The sequence below is a fragment of the Desmodus rotundus genome, chromosome X (genome assembly GCF_022682495.2).
Source record: "Desmodus rotundus isolate HL8 chromosome X, HLdesRot8A.1, whole genome shotgun sequence".
Classification (NCBI taxonomy): Eukaryota; Metazoa; Chordata; class Mammalia; order Chiroptera; family Phyllostomidae; genus Desmodus; species Desmodus rotundus.
Genome location: NC_071400.1, coordinates 45,861,854 through 45,882,479, shown reverse-complemented (window position 1 = coordinate 45,882,479; position 20,626 = coordinate 45,861,854). Strand labels below are relative to the sequence as shown.

General features: G+C 38.1%; 1 protein-coding gene across 6 annotated transcripts in view; it reads right to left on the bottom strand.

Annotated features, from left to right (window-relative positions):
- Window positions 1-20,626, bottom strand: part of MID2 (midline 2) — a 149,897-nt gene that overhangs the window by 85,117 nt on the left and 44,154 nt on the right. For all 6 annotated transcript variants that reach the window (XM_053917085.1, XM_045188497.3, XM_024551606.3 and 3 more), the window contains one exon: window positions 20,375-20,470. In XM_053917085.1, coding sequence (XP_053773060.1) covers window positions 20,375-20,470 — 96 coding nt within the window. The remainder of the gene's footprint in view (window positions 1-20,374; window positions 20,471-20,626) is intronic.

The window sequence follows — 20,626 nt, the reverse complement described above, 5'->3', positions numbered from 1 at the left end:
AGCTGGGCAGCATCTACAACAGGCTGCATTACCAAAGACTTCAGCTAACAAATCTGTAGTGATCCTAATTTTTGTTTCTGTAATAATAGGAAGACTGCAGCTTTGTTTACATTCTAAGCAGAACAGAGAACAGAGAAAAAGAACCAGGAGAGGGAGGCAGTATTTACAGCTCCTTTATGAAAAGTCAATCTGTGACAAAAACATTTGCAGACAATATGGAAGGGGAAAAGGTTTGGCAGAAAACTAGCCTCTTTCAGTTTTCTCAGAAGTGACTTAGCTGGTATCCTCCACCCCCACCCAATGTGAAATGCCTGGTTTACAGTATGAAAATAATAATTTGCTACAACAAATATGGATTAGATAAATTGAAGTACTTTTAAATCACCCTTCAGTGTCTGGCTCTCATGAAGAACAGTATGCTATTATTTACTTCATTTTATAAAGTATTTATAAGCATTTACGAAGTCTCTAGCACTTTTTAAACTGCATTTCTAATGCTGGGGCTTGTTCTGAAGCCTTCTGGACACACAAGCTCTGTTCTGACTGAGTATAATAAGTACCCTGGATTCACCCTATTATTATGGGGAAGTTTAGGGCACATCCCCAAACTTTCAGAAGGGATGATGTCATAGAGGACAGCCAAGGTCTTCCATAAGTCAACTTGTAAGGCCATTATCAAAGACAGAATCTTAAACTGAAGTTAACTTCCAAAATAAAATCTCACCCTTGACATGTAATGCTGTGTTTCATGATTCTTTCCCAATTGTTAACATTTTAATTCCATTGTCTATATTTCCTGCACATGTGTATCCACATCAGGGTGGATTTGGGTATCATGTAAGCCCTCCAACATGAATACTGTGTTTATGCCATTTTTCTTTGTACCTGGTACAATGCCATACATAGCTATTACTAAAAGGTAACCTTTTGTGTGCCAGAGTAAACAATAACCTACAGGATGAATTTAATAAGCATCCCTAAGGGCGCTTCTTAAACACCTCCTTTTTTGCTTCATGATGGGGCTGTCCTTCCCCCCTACTTTGCTTACATTTATAAGTACTAGTCTCATCCTTTGAAGGCTAAGCAGGAATACTAACTTCAGAAAGGTTGTGTTAAAATATCACCTGTTACCTGGAGGGCAAGAATGAGAACTCCTCTATTAACACAATGATACATTGTTTTATGAGACGAGCTCCTTGCCATTTGAAAAGAGAAGGACCCTGAATATAAAGGTCTGATTGGCTCAATGGACTGGGACATGTTGGAACAAGGCTAGATTTGGGTGAGGCTGGCCAGAGTGATAAGCTTCCCAGGAGTAATATAAGATGTTAGATGAAGTGAACAAATAATGAAACTAAACTGCTTACTTTGCTAATTTGACTACACAGTGTTCTATACTTAATAGCCTTTCTAATGAGAATGAGGAAGGTAATGATAATTTAAAACCAGAATTTATTCACTATTAACTATTACCCCATTCTCAATCAAGCAAATTCTAAACCAAAGGATTCTCTATCTTGTCTCTTACTTACAATACTTCCTTGTATCTTCTCCAGTGTGGGTTTATTATACTCTAATCTAACAGAATAATCAGAAGCTTTGATACAGTGAAACATAGATGATTAGCTGAAAACCACTCTAAAATGCCTTCTGTTTTATTTCTTCCCCCTTGGAAAGGATGAGACTGAAGAGAAAAATCAAAGAATAAAGAAAGTAACCGTTCACAGAGTCATGAGCTGTGAAATCTGGGATAGACATCAAAGGTCATGTAGTCAGTTCAACTGTTCATTTTATAGGTAAGGATACTGAAGCTGAGAGGCTAAATGACTTATTCAAGTTTATACTACCAGTTAATGACAGACATAAGTCTAGAACCCAGTTTTCTAACTTACATTTTAGTATTCTTTCTTTCCATTCCTTATGCTTCTTCCTAAATTCCCAGCCATTGAGCAAAATTACACCTGAGTTTAACCAGTATCCTATGTACCCTACATATAACACCATTCTCTTCCACAGATGGAGTACACAGCAGCGATTAAATTCCTGTCATACAAGTACATCATGCCAGTGTGCTGTGCTTTAAGAAACACAATACTTAACTGAACGCTGGGATCCAAGATGTCATCAGAGTAGGTGGAAGCCATAACTAAATTATAAAACAATCAACCTGAATAAACAACTGGACTAGCTAAAGAGAAGTTTTATAACCAAGGATCTACAGAAGAGGCCACATCAAGATTGGTAGGAAGGGTGGAGATGTGAAAAGGGCTGGTCCTGCTCCCACAGGCTTCCAGAGGAATATCTCAGCCGCAAGGCATTCCGCATGAGAAGCATGGGGTCTCAACTCCAAGCTGGCTTCCCAGCCTAGAGCACCAAAGCCAGGAAAAGGCACCACATAATATGTGGCTATGAAAATCAGCAGGAATTCTGTCCATCAGAGAAGGAGTACATTAGAGACACAGGAGCCCTCTTAAAGGGCCAATGCATAAAATTTCATTTGTAGCCACTTACCCTAGCATCTGGTAGAGGGAAGTGGACCAGACTAGAGTCGTATGAGGAGAGTCTGGGGTTTGTGGCTCTGGGAAGAGAGTTGAAGGGACAGTGTCAAGAATTCCTGTGATGAATCCCTCTCCTAAATCATAGACACCATCTTTCTTGGGTGGAACATTCCATTCCTTGCAGCATCAGCCTAGGAGAAAGCAATAGACCCACACTCTGGACATCATCTTGCTCCACCCTGCAGACCTTTCACCCTCCTGAGGAGTCAGCTGCCTCGGCCAGGGTGTTGAGATCTGAGCAGACTCTGGAACTGTCAATGGCTGAGTTGCACAGCTTTAGTGTAGGAGCCAGTTACTTCACTTTCCCATTAACCTGATTAGTGCTTCTCTGTATTGGGAGATCACTAGCCCCACCCTCCAGGCTTATGGAAATCCCACCCACCTAACTCCTGGTGGCTTCACCCTGCTCAGGGCTGAGCAAAATCCATGACAGATTGAGTTGTGTGGCTCTGGGGTGGGATCCACCCCAACCCAGAAGCCCCCACCTTCCCTGAAGCCTGACTGACACCTCCCCCTCATGGGAGATCCTTTCGCCATATCTTCCTGATTCATGGAGGCCCCACCCTGCTGAGCTCAGGTTATTCCCTGCAGAATCTGGAATAGACTGAGTAGTGTGACTCCAGGACAAGGGATAGTTTTCCCTCACATGCCCTCAGTGCAAAGCCCTCCTTTCACATGGCCAAGTCTTGATGTGTTTGGGCCTGATAAAGTCTGCTGGCCTCACCCTGACAATTTCTAACATCCCACACCAACACAAAGTTGTGCAAGCACACAGATGGTGGCAGCTAGACTTGGTTTACCCAGGGACATTTACTGAGTGGCATTAGAACCAGCACTGACACTGAGTTTAAACATGTATCAATCTGCTATACACTACTCATCCTTACCAGGTGACTCACTGAGAACCTACCTCAAGCAACTCATGTGCCACCAGAGGCTCTTTCAGTGACTGAGCCTAAGAGGCAGCAGGCAGGCAGAGGAAGGTAGAGAAAAAATTCAGGATGCCTTGGGAATTCTGCTGACATGAAACCAGGCCCAAAATTGATGAAAGCTGGCCATGGAACACAGCATGGTCCTTCTCATGAGCATCCAGGCCCAGTAGAGGAAAACAAAAACTATAGATCACTTGTAGCTCCAAACAGGTTGCCCAGGTCCAATCAGAGGCAGCATCTGACATTAGCCTATAACAGACTCCCTCACAAGAGACCCCAACACTAACAGGCCTAGTGGTCAGGTTCAGACAACATGAGAGCAGGATCCAATAAGCTTCACAAGCTGCATATCCATAGGGAGATCTAGGCAGGCACAAGACCTGCTGAGGTGAATTCTGCATCATGTGGTCAGCACCTGAAGAGTAGCTTGAATGCCATGGTCAAAGTTGAGCCTCAGAGTCAACCAGCCAGAGGGTTGATCTCATGCACAAACAGGCCAATATAAATCAAGACTGAATTACAAAAGAAAGGCCCACATAACACAAAACATGGACATTCCTAGAGCTCAGGCGATCAAGGAAACAGCACCACTGTACCCCACAGGACAACTATTACATAAGGCCAATCTACCAAGACTGAGAGTCATAGCAGATCCACCTAATATATAGAAGCAAACAAAAAAGGCAGCCAAAGTGGAAAGACACAAAAAACAAGCCCTGAATGAAAGAATAGGAGAAATCTCCAGAAAATATAGCTAAATGAAATGGAGGCAAACAATTTACCAGATATAGATTTTCAAAGCAAAGGTAATAAGGATGCTCAAAAGCATGAAAAAAGACATAGAAATTACAAAAAAATGACCCATCAGAAATAAAGAACACAATACCTGAAATGAAGAATACACTAGAAGGAATAAACAGTAGGTTGGATGAAGCAGAGGACTGAATCAGAGATTTGGAAGACAACACAGAAAAATATACTGATTCAGAAAAGCAAAAAAAAAATTTTTTTAATGAGGATAGTTTAAGGGATCTTTGGGACAACATGAAGCATAAAATCATCTGCATCATGGAGGTGCCAGAAGAGAGGAGAGAGAGCAAGAGATTGAGAACCTATTTGAAGAAATAATGAACAAAAACTTCCCTAACCTAGTAAAGGAAAAAGTCTCACAAGTCCTGGAAGCACAGGCAGTACTGAAAAAGATGGACCCAAAGAGACCCACATCAAGACACATCACAATTAAAATGGCAAAGGTTAAGGACAAAGAGAGAATTTTAAAAGGTGTAAGAGAAAGACAGTTTTAGTTACCTATAAGGTAGTTCCAGCTGATTTCCAGCTGATTTCTCAACAGAAATACTTCAGGCTAGAAGGGATTGGCTTAAAATATTCAAAGTGATGAAAAGCAAGGACCTAAAACCAAGACTATTTTACCCAGCAAGCATATCTGTTACAATTCAAGGAGAAATAAAGAGCTTCCCAGACAAGAAAAAGTGAAAGGAGTTCTTTACCAACAAATCAGCATTACGAGAGATTTTAAAGGGTCTTCTTTAAAAGGAAAAAGAAAAAGAAAAGAAAAAGGGGGCATAGTTAAAAGACTAAAATGCCAACAAATATGTACCTATTGATAATCACTTTAAATGCAAATGGTTTAAAAGCTCCAATCAAAAGACCTAGGGTAGCTGAATAGATAAGAAAACAAGATTCATAATACACTGAATACAAGAGATAACCCTTAGAATGAAAGATACAAAAACATTAAAACTAAAGGGTGGAAAATATATTTTATGCAAATTTAAATTTTACGAAAAGCAGGGGTAGTGATACCCATATCTTACCAAATAGATTTTAAAATAAAGGCTATATAGTAAGAGACAAAAAAGGACACTGTATAATGAGAAAGGGAGCAATCCAAAAAGAGGGTATAACCCTTGTAAACATTTGTACATCCAACATAGGAGCACCTAAATATGTAAAACAAATCTTGACACATACAAACAAAAAGATCAACAGTAATACAGTCATAGTAGGGGATTTTAAAACCTCATTAACATTAAGGGATAGATGTTCCAGATAGTAAATCAATAAGGTACCAACAGCCTTAAATGGCACACTTAATCATAGATTTATTTAATTGATACCATCAGAGCATTTCACATCAAAGCAGCAGAATATACATTCTTTTCAAATGCACATGGAATATTTTCTAGGATAAAACACGTGATAGGACAGAGAACAAATATCAATAAATTTAAGAAAACTGAAATGACATCAAGCATTTTCTTTGACCATAATGTATGAAAATAGATATCAATCACAAAAAAAACTGAAAACTACATGAAGATATGGAGGAAAAATAATGTGTTACTAAGCAATGAATGAGTTAAAATGAATCAAAGAAGAAATCAAAAGATACCTTGAAACAGTAGTAATACTAATAGTAATTAATAGTAATAGTAATAATGAAAAATAATAAAGTACTTAGGAATAAATTTAACCAAGGAGGTAAATGACTTGTGCTCAGAACACTATAGGGCACTGAAAAGAGAAATTTAGGAAGATACAAATAAGTGGAAGCATACACTGTGTTCATGGATTGGAAGAATTAACATCATTAAAATATCCATACTACCCAAAGCAATCTACAGATTGACACAATTCTTATTAAGATGACAATGACACATTTCACAGATCTAGAACGCATATTCCAAAAATTTATATGGAAACAAAAAAGACCCTGAATAGCCTCATCAATTTTGAGAAAGAGGAACAAACTTGGAGGGACCACAATAACTGATATCAAACTATACAACAGTATAAGGCCACTGTAATAAAAAAAAAAAAAGTCTGGTACTGACATAAGAACAGACACATAGATCAGTGGAACAGATTGAGAGCCCAGAAATAAACCCATGTCTCTATGGTCAATTAATATTTGACAAAAAAAGGCAAGAGCATACATTGGAGTAAAGATAGTTTCTTCAAGAAATGCTGTTGGGAACCTGGGCTTGTACATGTAAAAAAATGAAACTAAACCACCATCATACACCATACACCAGAATAAACTCAAAACGGATAAAAGACTTAAATAAAGTTATGATACTATATAAATCCTAGAGGAAAACATAGGCAGTAAGATTTCAGATATCTCGTATAGCAATATTTTTGCTGATACATCTCATAGGACAAGGGATTGAAGGAAAAATAAACAAACGGGACTACACCAAATTAAAAAACTTCCGCACAGGAAAAGAAACCATCATCAAAATGAAAAGGGAACCAATTATACGGGAGAACATGTTTACCAACAGCAAATCAGACAAGGGTTTAATCTCCAAAATATATAAAGAACTAATACAGCCCTGGCTGGCATGGTTCAGAGGATTGAGCACCAGCCTGAGAACCAGAGAGTTGCTGGTTGGATTTCCTGTCCAGGCACATGCCTGGGTTGCAGACCAGGTCCCTGGTAGGGGGATGTACAAGAGGTAACCAATTGACATTTCTCTCCCTCTCTTTCTCCTTCATTTCCCCTCTCTCTAAAAATAAATAAATAACATGTTTTACAAAAAGAACTAACATGACTCAACAGCAGGAAGACATATAATTCAATTAATGGGCAAAGGACCTGAATAGACACTTTTGCAAGGAGGGCATACAGATGGCCCATAGACATATGAAAAAAAAAATGCTCAATGTCACTAGCTTTCAGAGAGATACAAATTAAAACCACAGTGAAGTATCACCTCACACTTCCCAAAATAGCTATCATTAATAAATGAACAAACAACAAGCGCTGGCATGGATGTGGAGAAAAGGGAACCCTAATGCACTGCTGGTGGGAATGCAGACTGGTGCAGCTACTGTGGAAAAAAGTATTGGATTTCTTCAAAAAACTAAAAATGGAACTGCCTTTTGATCCAATGATCCCACTGTTGGGAATATACTGAATGAATCCTGAAACACCAATTCAAAAGAACTTATGCACCCCAATCTTCATAGCAGTGCAAGATTTGGAAACAGCCTAAGTGCCCATCAGTAGATGAGCAGATAAAAAACCGTGGTACAGCCCTGACTGGTATGGCTCAGTGGATTGGGTGCCAGCCTGTGAACCAAAAGGTCTCTGGTTCAAATCCCAGTCAGGATGCATGCCTGGGTTGCAGGCCAGGTCCCCTGTGAGAAGCAACCATACATTGATGTTTCTCTCCCTCTCTTTCCCCCTCCCTTCCCCTCTCTGTAAAAATAAACAAATAAAATATTTTTTTTTAATTCAGGTTAAAAAAAACTGTGGTACATCTACACAGTGGAAGACTATGCAACAGAAAGAAAGGACTTCCTACCTTTTACAAAAGAATGGATGGAAATGTAGACCATTATGCTAAGTGAAATAAACCAGTCAGTGAAAGTCAAATACCATATGATCTCACTTATAAGATGAATCTAATAAACAAAATAAATTAATGAGCAAAATGGAACCAGATAATGAACAAAATGAATTAATGAGGCATGGAATCAGGGAATAGACTGACAGCTACAAGGGCGGAGGGGTGAGGTGGGGAGTGATTGAAAGAAGGTGAAGGGATTAGTCAAAGAACATATATGAAGGACCAATGGGCACGGACAACAGTGAAGGGACTGATTACGGAAGTGGGTGGCAGGCTGGGTGGAGGGGGGCGGGAAGAAAAAGTGGAACAACTGTAATATCATAAACAAAATATAAAAATTAATAAAAAATTAAAAAGAATCTTGAAAGAAATGAAAATGAAAACACAGCAATGACAAGCATATTGGACACTGTGAAAGCAGCCCAAGAGGGAAATTCATAGCATTACAGGACTACCTTCAACAAACAAGAAAAATCTCAAATAAACAATCTAACTTTACACTAAAAGGAACTAGAAAAAGAGCAACAAACAAAGCCCAAAGTGAGTAGAAGAAAGGAAATAATAAAGATGACAGGAAAAATAAACAAGATAGAGTCTAAAAGCAATACAAAGGATCAATGAAACCAAGAGCTGGTTCTTTGAAAAGATAAACAAGATTGACAAACCTTTAACAAGACTCATCAGGAAAAAAACAGAGAGGATGAAAATAAATAAAATCATAAATGAAAGAACTAACAACTGACATCATAGAAATATGAGAGATTGTAAAAAAATATATTATGAGGAACTACATGTCAACATATTGGACAATCTGAACAAAAAGGATACATTCCTAGAAGCATACAATCTTCCAAAATTGAACCAGGAAGAATCAGAGAATCTAGACAGACAGATAAAAAGTGAAACAGAAGCAATAATAATTAAAAAAAAAAAAAACCTCCCAACAAACAAAAGTTTTGGACAGGATGGCTTCATAGGTGAATTGTACCGAACATTTAAGGGAAAACTAATTACTCTCTCAAACTATTCCAAAAAATTCAAGAGGAGGAAAGACTCCAAAGCTAATTTTTCAAGGCCAGATTTATCCTAATTCCAAAACCAGATAAAGACACTACAAAGAAAATTACAGGCCAATATCCCTGATGAGCATAGATGCAAAAAATCCTCAACAAAATATTAGTGAACTGGAACCACCAATACATTAAAAAGATCATACACCATGATCAAGTTGGATTTATTCTGGGGATGGAAGGTTGGTATATCTGCAAATCAATAAATGTGATACACCACATAAACAAAATGAAGGGTAAAAACCACATGACCATATAAATAGATGCAGAAAAAGCATTTGATAATACCAAGCACCCACTTAAGAAAAAAACTCTCAGCATAATGGGAATAGAGGGAACATACCTCAACGTAATAAAGACTTTACAAGACAAACACACAGCCAGCATTATACTCAATAGGAAAAATTTACAAGTGTTTCCCGTAAGATCAGGAATAAGACAGGGATGTCTGCTTTCACCACTCTAATTCAACATTGCACTAGAAGTTGTAGCCGCAGCAATCAGACAAGAAGAAATAAAGTCATTCAACTTTCAAAAGAGGTAAAACTGTCATTATTTGCAGATGACATGATACTGTATATAAAGAACCATAAAGATTCCACAAAAAAACTGCTAGAACTGATAAATTCAGAAAAGTAGCAGGATGGGAAACAGATATCCATAAATCAGTTTCATTTTTATATACCAATAGTGAATTATCAGAATGGGAAAATGAGAAAACAATCTCATTTATATGATCTCACCTTTAACTGGAACATAATCAACAAAAGAAAAAAGGAAACAAAATATAACCAGAGACATTGAAATTAAGAACAATGTAACAATAGCCAGAGGGGAGTCAGGAGGGGATAGCGGGAGAGGGGTCTACAGGAACTACTATAAAGGACACAAGGACAAAAGCAAGGGGGAGGGTAGAGGTGGGGAAGGGAGATGGGATTGGCTGGTGTGGGGTGGAGGGATGGGGAGAAAATGCAGACAATTGTAACAATAACAATTTTAAAAAATAAAATAAAACAATTACTTCAAATAAAAAATAAATAAAAAATAAAATAAAATAAAATAAAATAAAATAAAATAAAATAAAATACCACCCTGGTTGGTATGGCTCAGTGATTGAGTGCTGGACTGTGAACCAAAGGGTCAGCAGTTCAATTCCTAGTCTAGGGCACATGTTTGGGTTGCAGGCCAGTTCCCCCATAGGGGGCATATGGAAAGGCAACCACACATTGATGTTTCTCTCCCTCTCTTTCTCCCTCCCTTCTTCTCTCTAAAATAAAGAAAATTAAAAAGAGAAAATACCTTGGAATAAATTTAACCAAGGTTGTAAAAGACCTGTTCTCAAAAAATGGTAAGATACTGAAGAAAGAAATTGAAGAAGATACAAATAAGTGCAAGCATATACTGTGTTCGTGGATAGGAAGAATCCACATCATTTAAATGTCCATATTGGGGAAAAAAGATGGCAGTGAGGTAGGAGTGAGCAGAGCCCATTTCTCCCTGTGCTGAACTGGAACACCTTGCTGATGTTCTGAGGAACAGAGTGAACAGACAAGAAAATCCCAGCTTATATGAAGTTTGGAGGCCCAAAATTGTAGAGGACATTGAAAAATAGACAGTGAGAAGATTGCGCTGGGACGGTAAGGTCCCTGGGATCTGCGCAGGGACTTAGGCCACTGAGGCCCCAGCACGGCACCTGCCGCAGAATACGGTAGGAGAGATAGACCACCAGCTCCCTCCCCTACCAGAGCAGGGAAGGCAGCCAGGAACCAGGAGGGACCTGGATACTGGAAGTCATGGGGGGGGGAATAGAGACAAAGTGGGAGACACACAGAGGCAGTATACATCCCCTGGGACTGTGGATGCAGGCTAGGTCATTACCAGAGAAATCAGGGAGCCAGGCAACACCTGGAGAAGGGAGATGAGTTGGGCTGTGTCAGACCCTGACCCAGATAGTCTCCAGACTGGTTAGAAAGTTGGGCTGTGTGAAAAGCTGTGCGGTTCTTAACAACAGTGGGCAGCTGCTTTGTAAGGAACTTGGGAGCAGTGGCTGGCTCGCCTCCAGGGTGATTTGAGCTGCATGCCCAGAGGCTGAGTGCTGATTGGAGCCTGTAAGCTCCCAGAGGACCTGGGCCAGAGGCTGGGAAACTGTGAATATTGCCACCCAGACCTGGTCCCGATCCTCTCAAAACCATAGGAGGGGAGGAAAGTGAAGCCCTGTCCCCCTCTTCCTGTGGCATCCAGGAAGACCAGCAGAACTCACTCAATGGGATTAAAGTCAGCAGGAGGCTTATTTTTTAATTTCCTCTTTCTCTTTTTTCCTTTTTTTCCTTCCCCCAAGTGAGACAATAAGATGTGGAGTTACAAAAGGTCCAGAGACAGATCCAAAAGGGAAGCACAAGGTTAACTCCAAAAATTGAGAAACTGAGACAAATGTCATTTTGCTATCCCATAGAGCTAGCATTTTATTGTTTATGTGTATTATTATTTTCTCATTATTTTTACTACTTTTATTTTATTAGTATTTTTTTTTTATTTCTCTTCCTTATGTTTAGTTTACTTCATTTTATTTCTCTGTTTAATTGCATTGTTTGACTGGTTTTCCTTATTCTCTATTGCATTTTATTTTTTTCTTTTTTCACTTCACTCGTGTTCTAATAACACACTACTCTTGATTGTGTACTTTCTATTCTGGTTATCCAAATCATATATTTCTTGTCATATTATTGTTTTTCAGTGCTATCGTAAATAATTATTGTTCTATACAATTGTGCATACTACACAGCAACCCTCCATGATCTTAGCACACTTCACTTTTTTCCTGAGCATTAATATTGTTCTGCTTAACTCTATTCTATCTCACACTACACCTACTTTCTATCCTTTATTCTCTCTATATCTCATCATTTAACCTTGCACAAGCAATCTGTTTTGTGGATTCAGCTCACAATTATTCCTCCCATCTAACAAGAGTCTTATCTCTTTCACCCTTCATAAAAAGTAGTTAGTTCGGTGAAATATCACAGTTGATGCTATACTCATCCAAAGAATCTCCTATATCTTCTCTACTTGCTGGTACTTTAAATCCCACAAAATACTTTCCCACTGTACTAATCCATTTTGCCTACCCACTACCACTGATCACATACAAGAAGAGGTGGGAGCTGCAAACATCAGTATATCTGCTGAAGGAGAGAACTCACCAACAAAGGAACCACCAAAAGGTACAAACTCACATACAACAAGAGAGCCCACACAAACAGAAGACAGGGCAAACCTAGAATGTCCAGACAAGGAGATCAAAGAGACCACACCACTGAACCCCATAGAATTCCTACCATACAATTTCACGCTAAAAAGACAGATAGCAAAGCAAATCATCAGAAAGCCCAGAAACAAACAAAAAGAGTCAACTAAAATGGGGAGAAAATAAAAGAACCTGCAATCAAAAGGAATGGAAGACTCTCCAATCAAAGAGCTAAATGCAATGGAGGTAAGCAAACTATCAGATACAGAATACAAAATAATGGTTATAAAGATGTTCAAGGAAAACACAGACAACTACAAAGAACTGAGTGAGAATTACAACAGTATGAAAAAGGAAATAGAAACTATAAACAAAACGGGGAAGAAATGAACAACAAAATCACAGAAATAAAAAACACACTAGAAGGAATTACAAGCAGGCTGGACAAACCAGAGGATCAAATCAGCAAGCTGGAAGACATGGTAGAAAAAACACCCAGAAAGAGCAAGAAAAGGAAAAGAGGCTCAGAAAGAATGAAGAGGTATTAAGGGAACTGCAGGACAACAACAAACGTAATAATATTGGTTTAATAGAGATACCAGAAGGAGAAGAAGAGCAAGGAATAGAAAACCTGTTTGAAAAAGTAATGATGGAAAGCTTCCCTAATTTGATGAGAGAAAAAGTCACACAAATCTAGGAAAAACAGAGAGTCCCAACCAAGAGGAAACCAAAGAAGCCCACTTCAAGACACATCATAAATAAAAAGGAAAAACACCAAGACAAAGAAAAAATCTTAAACGTAGCAAGGGATAAACAGGAGGTAACATACAAGGGAGCCCCCATAAGTCTAGCAGGTGATTTCTCAATGGAAACACTCCAAACCAGAAGAGAATGGCAAAAAATATTCCAAGTAATGAGAACCAGAGGCCTGCAACCAAGACTACTTTATCCAGAAAGGCTCTCAATTAAAATGGAAGGCAAAATAAGTAGTTTCCTAGACAAAAGAAGCCTGAAAGAATACACCTCCTCCAAACCAGCTTTGCAATAGATGGTAATGGTCTGGTCTTATAAAAGGGAAAAGAAAACAGTGAGAGAGAGAGGGACACAGGTAAGATAAATGGCAATGAATAAGTACCCATGAGTAATAACCTTAACCGTAAATGGATTAAATGCTCAAATCAAAAGACCTAGAGTAGCTGAATGGATAAGAAATCATGACCCACACATATGCTGCCTACAAAAGATGCACCTCAGAAGAAAAGACCTTCACAGACTTAAAGTGAAGGGCTGGAAGCAAATATTATAAGAAAAGGGACAGGGGAAAAAAGCCAGGATAGCATTATTCGTATCAGACAAAATAGACCTCAAAACAAGGGCCATAAAAAGAGACCCAGAAGGTGACTTCATAATACTCAAGGGAATAATCCATCAAGAAGACTTAAACATTGTAAATATACATGCACCTAACGTAGGAGCCCCAAATATATTAAATATATCTTGGAGGACTTCAAGAAATATATTAACAACACACTTATAGTAGGGGATTTCAACACCTCAGTATCAAAATGGATAGATCTTCCAAACAAAATATCAACCAAGATATTGTGGCATTGAACAATGCCCTAGATCAAATGGACTTAAATGATATATATAGAGAGAGAGCCTTTCATCCCAAAGAAGCAAAATACACATTCTTTTCAAATGCACATGGAACATTTTCAAAGATAGACCACATGATAGGACAAAAATAAGCCTCAACAAGTTCAAGAAAATTTAAATCATATCAAGCATTTTCTCTGACCACAAGGGACTGAAACTAGAAACAAATCTCAAGGAAAAAACCCCCAAACACTAAAAATCATAGAGATTGAATAGCATGCTATTAAACAATGAATGGGTGAAAAATGAGATTAGGGAAGAAATCAAAAATTTTCTGGAAACAAATGAAAATGACCTCAGAACAATCCAAAACCTATGGGACACAGCAAAGGCAGTCCTGAGAGGGAAGTTCATAGCCATACAGGACTACCTAAAAAAAAAAATGGAAACATCTCAAATAAACAACCTAACCCTACACCTACAAGAACTCATTGAACAACAACAAAGACAACCCAGAGCAAGTACAAGGAAGAAAATAACCAAGATCAGAGAAGAATTAAGACTAAAAGCACAATTCTAAGGATCAATGAATCCAGGAGCTGGTTCTTTGAAAAGATAAACAAAATCAACAAGCCTTTAAGCAGGCTCATCAAGAAAACAAGAGAGAGGACCCAAATAAACACAATAAGAAATAAAAGAGGAGAGACTACAACAGATACCACTGAAATACAAAAGACTGTAAGAAATTACTATGAAGAACTATATGCCAAGAAATGTGAAAACCTAGATGAAATGGAAAAATTTCTAGAAAAATATAACCTTCCAAAACTCAATGAAGAAGAAGCAGAAAGCCTGAACAGACCAATAACACCTGATGAAATCGAAACATTAATCAAAAAGCTTCCGACACACAAAAGCCCTGGACCAGATGGTTTCAAAGCAGAATTCTACAGAGCATTTAAGGGAGAGCTAAACACCATCCTCCACATATTATTTCAAAAAATTCAAGAAGATGGAGGACTCCCAAACTCGTTTTATGAAGCCAACATCATCCTGATGCCAAAACCAGAAAAGACACAACAAAGAAAGAAAACTTCAGGCCAATATCGCTGATGAACTTAGATGCTAAAATCCTCAAAATTGGCAAACTGCATCCAGCATACATTAAAAAGATCATACACCATGACCAAGTGGGATGCATCCCAGGGATGCAATGATGGTACAATATTCACAAATCAATAAACATAATACACCACATAAACAAAAGCAAAGATGAAAACCACATGATTATATCAATAGACGTGGAAAAAGCATTTGATAAGGTACAGAACCCATTTCTGATAAAAACACTCAGCAAAGTGGGAATAGAGGGAGCAGTCTTCAACATAATAAAGGCCATATATGAGAGACCTACAGCCAACATCATACTCAATGGACAAAAACTTAGAGCTTTCCCACTAAGATCAGGAACAAGACAAGGATGCCCTCTCTCACCAATCTTATTCAACATAGTATTGGAAGTCCTAGCCACAGCAATCAGACAAGAAAAGGAAATAGAAGGCATCCAAATTGGAAAGGAGGAAGCAAAACTGTCATTGTTTGCAGATGATATGATAGTACATAGAAAATCCTATAGACTCCACCAAAAAACTACTCGAACTTAAATGAATTTGGCAAAACAGGCGATAGAAACTCAATATTCAGAAATCAAAGGTCCTTTTCTTAAGTGTTTTCATTGATTATCCTATTACAGTTTTCCCAATTTTTTCCCTTTATCCCCTCTTTGCCCTACACCCCACCAACCATCCAGCATTTCCCTTAATTCATGTCCACGGATTGTACATGTAAGTTTTTTGAGTTCTGTTTCCTATACCATTTTTATTTTTCCCGGTCTATTTAATGCCTACTAATTATGCTTCTTGTTCCCTTATCTTTCCCCCTCTATTCCTCCCTTTCCCTTGCCAATGAAATCCCTCCATATGATGTCCATTTCTCTGATTCTGTTCCTGTTCTAGTTGTTTGCTTAGTTTTTATTGTTTTTCTTTTCTTTTTTTTTTTCGGTTCATTTGTTCGTAGTTGTGAGTGTGTTGTCATTCTATTGTTCATATTTTTGATCTTCTTTTTCTTAGATTGGTCCCTTTAACATTTCATATAATAATGGCTTGGTGATGATGAACTCCTTTAACTTGATCTTATCTGGAAAGTACTTTATCTGCTTCCATTCTAAATGAAAGCTTTGCTGGATAGATTAATCTTGGATGTAGGTCCTTGCCTTTCATGACTTCAAATACATCTTCCCCTTCTTGCCTGAAAGCTGTTTTGAGAAATGAGCTGACAGTCTTATGGGAACTCCTTTGTAGGTAACTCTCTCCTTTCCTCTTGCTGCTTTTTAGATTCTCTCTTTATCTTTAAACTTGAGTAACTTAATGATGACATGCCTTGGTGTGTCCCTCTTTGCGTCCAACTTCTTTGGGACTCTCTGGACTTCCTGGAAGTCTATTTCCTTCACCTGATTGGGGAAGTTTTCTTGATTATGTGTTCAAATAAGTTTTCAATTTCTTGCTGTTGTTCTCCTTCTGGCACCCCTATAATTCAGATATTGGACCATTTCAGGTTGTCACAGAGGTTCCTAAGTCTCTCTTCACTTTTTTTAATTCTTGTTTCGTCATTATGCTCCAGTTGGATATTTATTTTTCTCTTTTGTTCTAAATCATTGCTTTGAATCCTGGTTTCCTTCCTGTCACTGTTGGTTCCCTGAACATTCTGCTTTATTTCATTTTGTGTATCTTTCATTTGTTCTTTCATTTTTTGACCAAGCTCAATCAGATCTGTGAGCATTTTGATTACCAGGGCTGTAAATTCTCCATCAGATAGGTTGGTTATCTCCTCATTGCTTAGCTGTCTTTCTGAAGTTTTGCTGTGTTCTTTCATTTGGGCCATATTTCTTTTTCTCGGCACACCTGTTAAGTTGTAAGGGGGCAAGGCCTTAGGTATTCACCCTGCAGGGCAACCCTCTTTGCTGTGCAGTGGCGCTGGCTGTGGAGGAGGGGCCATAGAGGGAACATTGAGGAGCAGCTGACCTGCTCCTGTCTAGCCTACTTTCCAATGAACTCTCCTGTGAGACTGGGAGTTTCTCCCACCACAGCAACTGCCGAAGTCCACTGTCAATTCCGAGTCCCAGATTCGCCTTCAGCCAGCCCCACCCACGTGGTGGTCCAGTGCCTCACCATTGATTCTTACTAGTCTGGTTGTCCTTGTTGACTTTTTCTTTAATTCTTTGGTTGTTTCAGTTCCATGCACTCTGATTTTCTCACACATCTTGTTGTTTTTTGATTTTAGAATGGTTGTTATCCTCCTTTTGGTTGTGCGAGGAAGTGGAGGGTTTCTGCCTACTCCTCCATCTTGGCTGGAACTCTCAAAGGTCCTTTATACATGTTCCTTGATGACCTTTCCCCTTCTTTTCCCCATTTTCCCATCCCTTCTCCTCTCTAGTTACTGCCAGTTTGTCCTTTATTTCAATGCCTCTGGTTACATTTCGCTTGCTTGTTTATTTTGTTTGTGATATTTCACTTATAAGTGATATCATACAGTATTTGTCTTTCACTGTCTGGCTCATTTCGCTTAGCATAATGCTCTCCAGTTCCATCCATGCTGTCTCAAAGGGTAGCAGCTCCTTCTTTATGCTGCATAGTATTACATTGTATAAATGCACCATAATTTTTTGATCCACTCATTTACTGATGAGCATTTAGGTTGCTTCCAGCACTTGGGTCTTGTAAATTGTGATTCTTTGAGCTATGAGCATGGGGGTACATAGATTCTTTTCAATTGGTGTTTCAGGATTCTTCAGATAGAATACCAGCAGTGTCATATTTTTTTGTGATATATCACCTCAGTCAGGGGAAAGAGTAAAAAAAATGAACAATTGGGAATACATCAAACTAAAAATTTTTCGTACAACACAGGAAACCATGAACAAAATTAGGAGACAACCCACTGAATAGAACATATTTGCCAAAGATATATCTGATAAGAGGTTAATATCCAAAATTTATAAAGAGCTTATAAAACTCAACACAAAAAACAAACAATCCAATTAAAAATTGGGCAAATATCTGAATAAATACTTCTCCAAAAAGAACATACAGATAAATAGACATATGAAAAGATGCTCAACATCAGTAATCATCAAAGAAATCAAATGAAAACCACAATGGAATACCATCTCACACCTGCCAGAATGACTAGAATCAATAAATCAACAAAGAACAAGTGTTGGCAAGAATGTGGAGGAAAGGGAACCTTCATGCACTGTTGGTGGGAATGTAGATTGGTTCAGCCACTGTGGAAAACAGTATGAAATTTCCTCAGAAAACTAAAAATGGAACTATCTACTTACCTAGTGATTCTCTTCTGGGAATATTTCTGGAGAAATCCCAAACACTATTTTGAAAGAATATATGTACCAATGTATTCATTGCAGCACTATCTGCAATAGTCAAGATTTGGAAGCAGCTCAAGTACCCATCAGTAGATGAGTGGGTAGAAAAGCTGTGGTACATATACACAATAGAATACTACTTGGCCATAAAAAGAAGGTAATCTTACCTTTTGTAACAGCATGGATGGACTTGGAGAGCATTATGGTAAATTAAATAAGTGAAAGAAATGCAAATGTCATATTATTTCACTCATGTGTGGAATCTAATGAACAAAATAAACTAACAAACCAAATAGAAACATACTCATTTATAGAGAACAGGCTGGCAGCTGTCAGAGGGGAGAGGGGTTACAGGACTGAGTGAAAAGGTGAAGGAATTAAGCAAAAAAAAAAAAAAAGCCTCATAGACACAGACACCAGTATGGGGATTTCCAGAGGTATTGGGGAGTAGGTGGAGTTATAAAAGGGTACAGGAGTGATAAATGCTGATGGAAGGAGTCTTGACTGGGGGTGGTGAACACACAATACAATACACAGATGATATATTATAGAATTGTACACCTGAAACTTCTATAATTTTATTAACCAATATTATCTCAATAAATTCAATAAAAAGGTGAAAAGAAAGAAAGAAAGAAGCCTAACAACACTTTAAGAAATTCAAACAACCATGAGTGACTACTCATAAAAGAAGATTCTTTGCCTTACAAGATTCTCTACACTCTCTTAAATAGGAATCCCTAGATGAGATTAAGAGATGAGATCATAATAAAATTATTTTATTACTTAAAATAAAACTGGAACCATTATATTTCTTTTTCATACAAATAAGATTAGAACTAGACTATCAGGTTGTACAAAACACAGAATTAGATACATTTTTATCCAACCACTGCCCATGAGGAGTTCTATAATATTTTACCTGATTTTGTTTATACTTTAAGAGCTACCATGGGCTTTTCAACAAAACCATGGGGAAACCAAATGCTACAGCTGAAGTCTCATGCTCCAGAGAGAGAGAAATAATACCTTCATTTTATTGCATCCACTTAAGAAGAGTTTGACTCCTTTCATAAGCTGTGCTCTGAGATTTGATGTAAACACTTTTTGAAAACTTTATATTTGTGTAACATTTTATAATTCACAACTTTCACACATAGATATCATTTGTTGATGACAAGAATATGTGGAAAAGTGATGAGTGAGGACCAGGTAAGGGGCATGGGGACAAAGGCAGAAGGGGCTAGGAAGAGAAGCATTCTTGATAATATTATTACACAAACAATACTGCACTGAACAAGCCTCATCCTACCATGAGGACCCAGATTCCCAACTTCCCTATGGCACCACAGCAATCTCTTCAAAGAGATATAATGTCTAGTTTGATGAAGGAAGAAACACACTTCATGTCAGATTCTCCTACCTCCTGCTATTTAGAAAGGAGAGGGGATTGCCTCTTGCATTGTTGTCTCACCAACTTATCACCACTCCCTATCAATTTCTTTGTTAACAATACCTATCTTGGAACACAAGCATCCTAAAGGTATAAGACTTTCTAGAATTACCAGTCAGTCCTTTATTCTAAATGGCTGAGCTGCATTATGAGAAAACTCTGTCCCCCTTGAGATTCCACTTCTGGAAATATATTTGAAGAATCCCAAAACATTAATTCAAAAGAATATATGTACCCCTATGTTCATTGCAGCATTGTTGTTTACAATAGCCAAGATTTGGAAACAGCTCAAGTACCCACCAGGAGATGGGTGAATAAAAAAAGTTATAGTACATTTATACAATAGAATAATACTCGGCCATAAAAAAGGAACTCACCTTTTGCGACAGCATGGATGGACCTAGAGAACATTATGCTAAGTGAAATAATCCTGTCAGAGAAAGACAAGTACCATATGATTTCATTCACATGTGGAATCTAGTGAACAAAATAATCTAACAAGGAAAATAGAAACAGACTCATAGATGCAGAGAAAAGACTGTCAGCTGTAAGAGGTGAGCAGGGTGGGAGGCTATGTAAAAAGGTGAAGGGATTAAGCAAATAAATAAATAAACTAACTAACTCAAGACCCCCCCCCCACACACACAAAGAATCTATACCGGTCCTCTGAAGAAATCACAAATATTTCTGTTACATACCTCAACCTGCTGGCAGATCTGTATTAGCTTAGCCATTTGATTTTCTAGTTCGCTGTTTCGCTTAACCAGGTTGGTGAGGTTCATCTCCAGGGTTTGCTGTCATTGCAGAGTATGAAGCAAGAGGGAAAAGGGTAAGAGGGGAAAAAAGAACATACATTCAATGAGTTTGTGAACCAGTACCATGTAGAGATTAGTCAGTTGGCAAATACAATATTTCGAAGATTAATTGAGCCCATGCTATAGGCTTAAGCA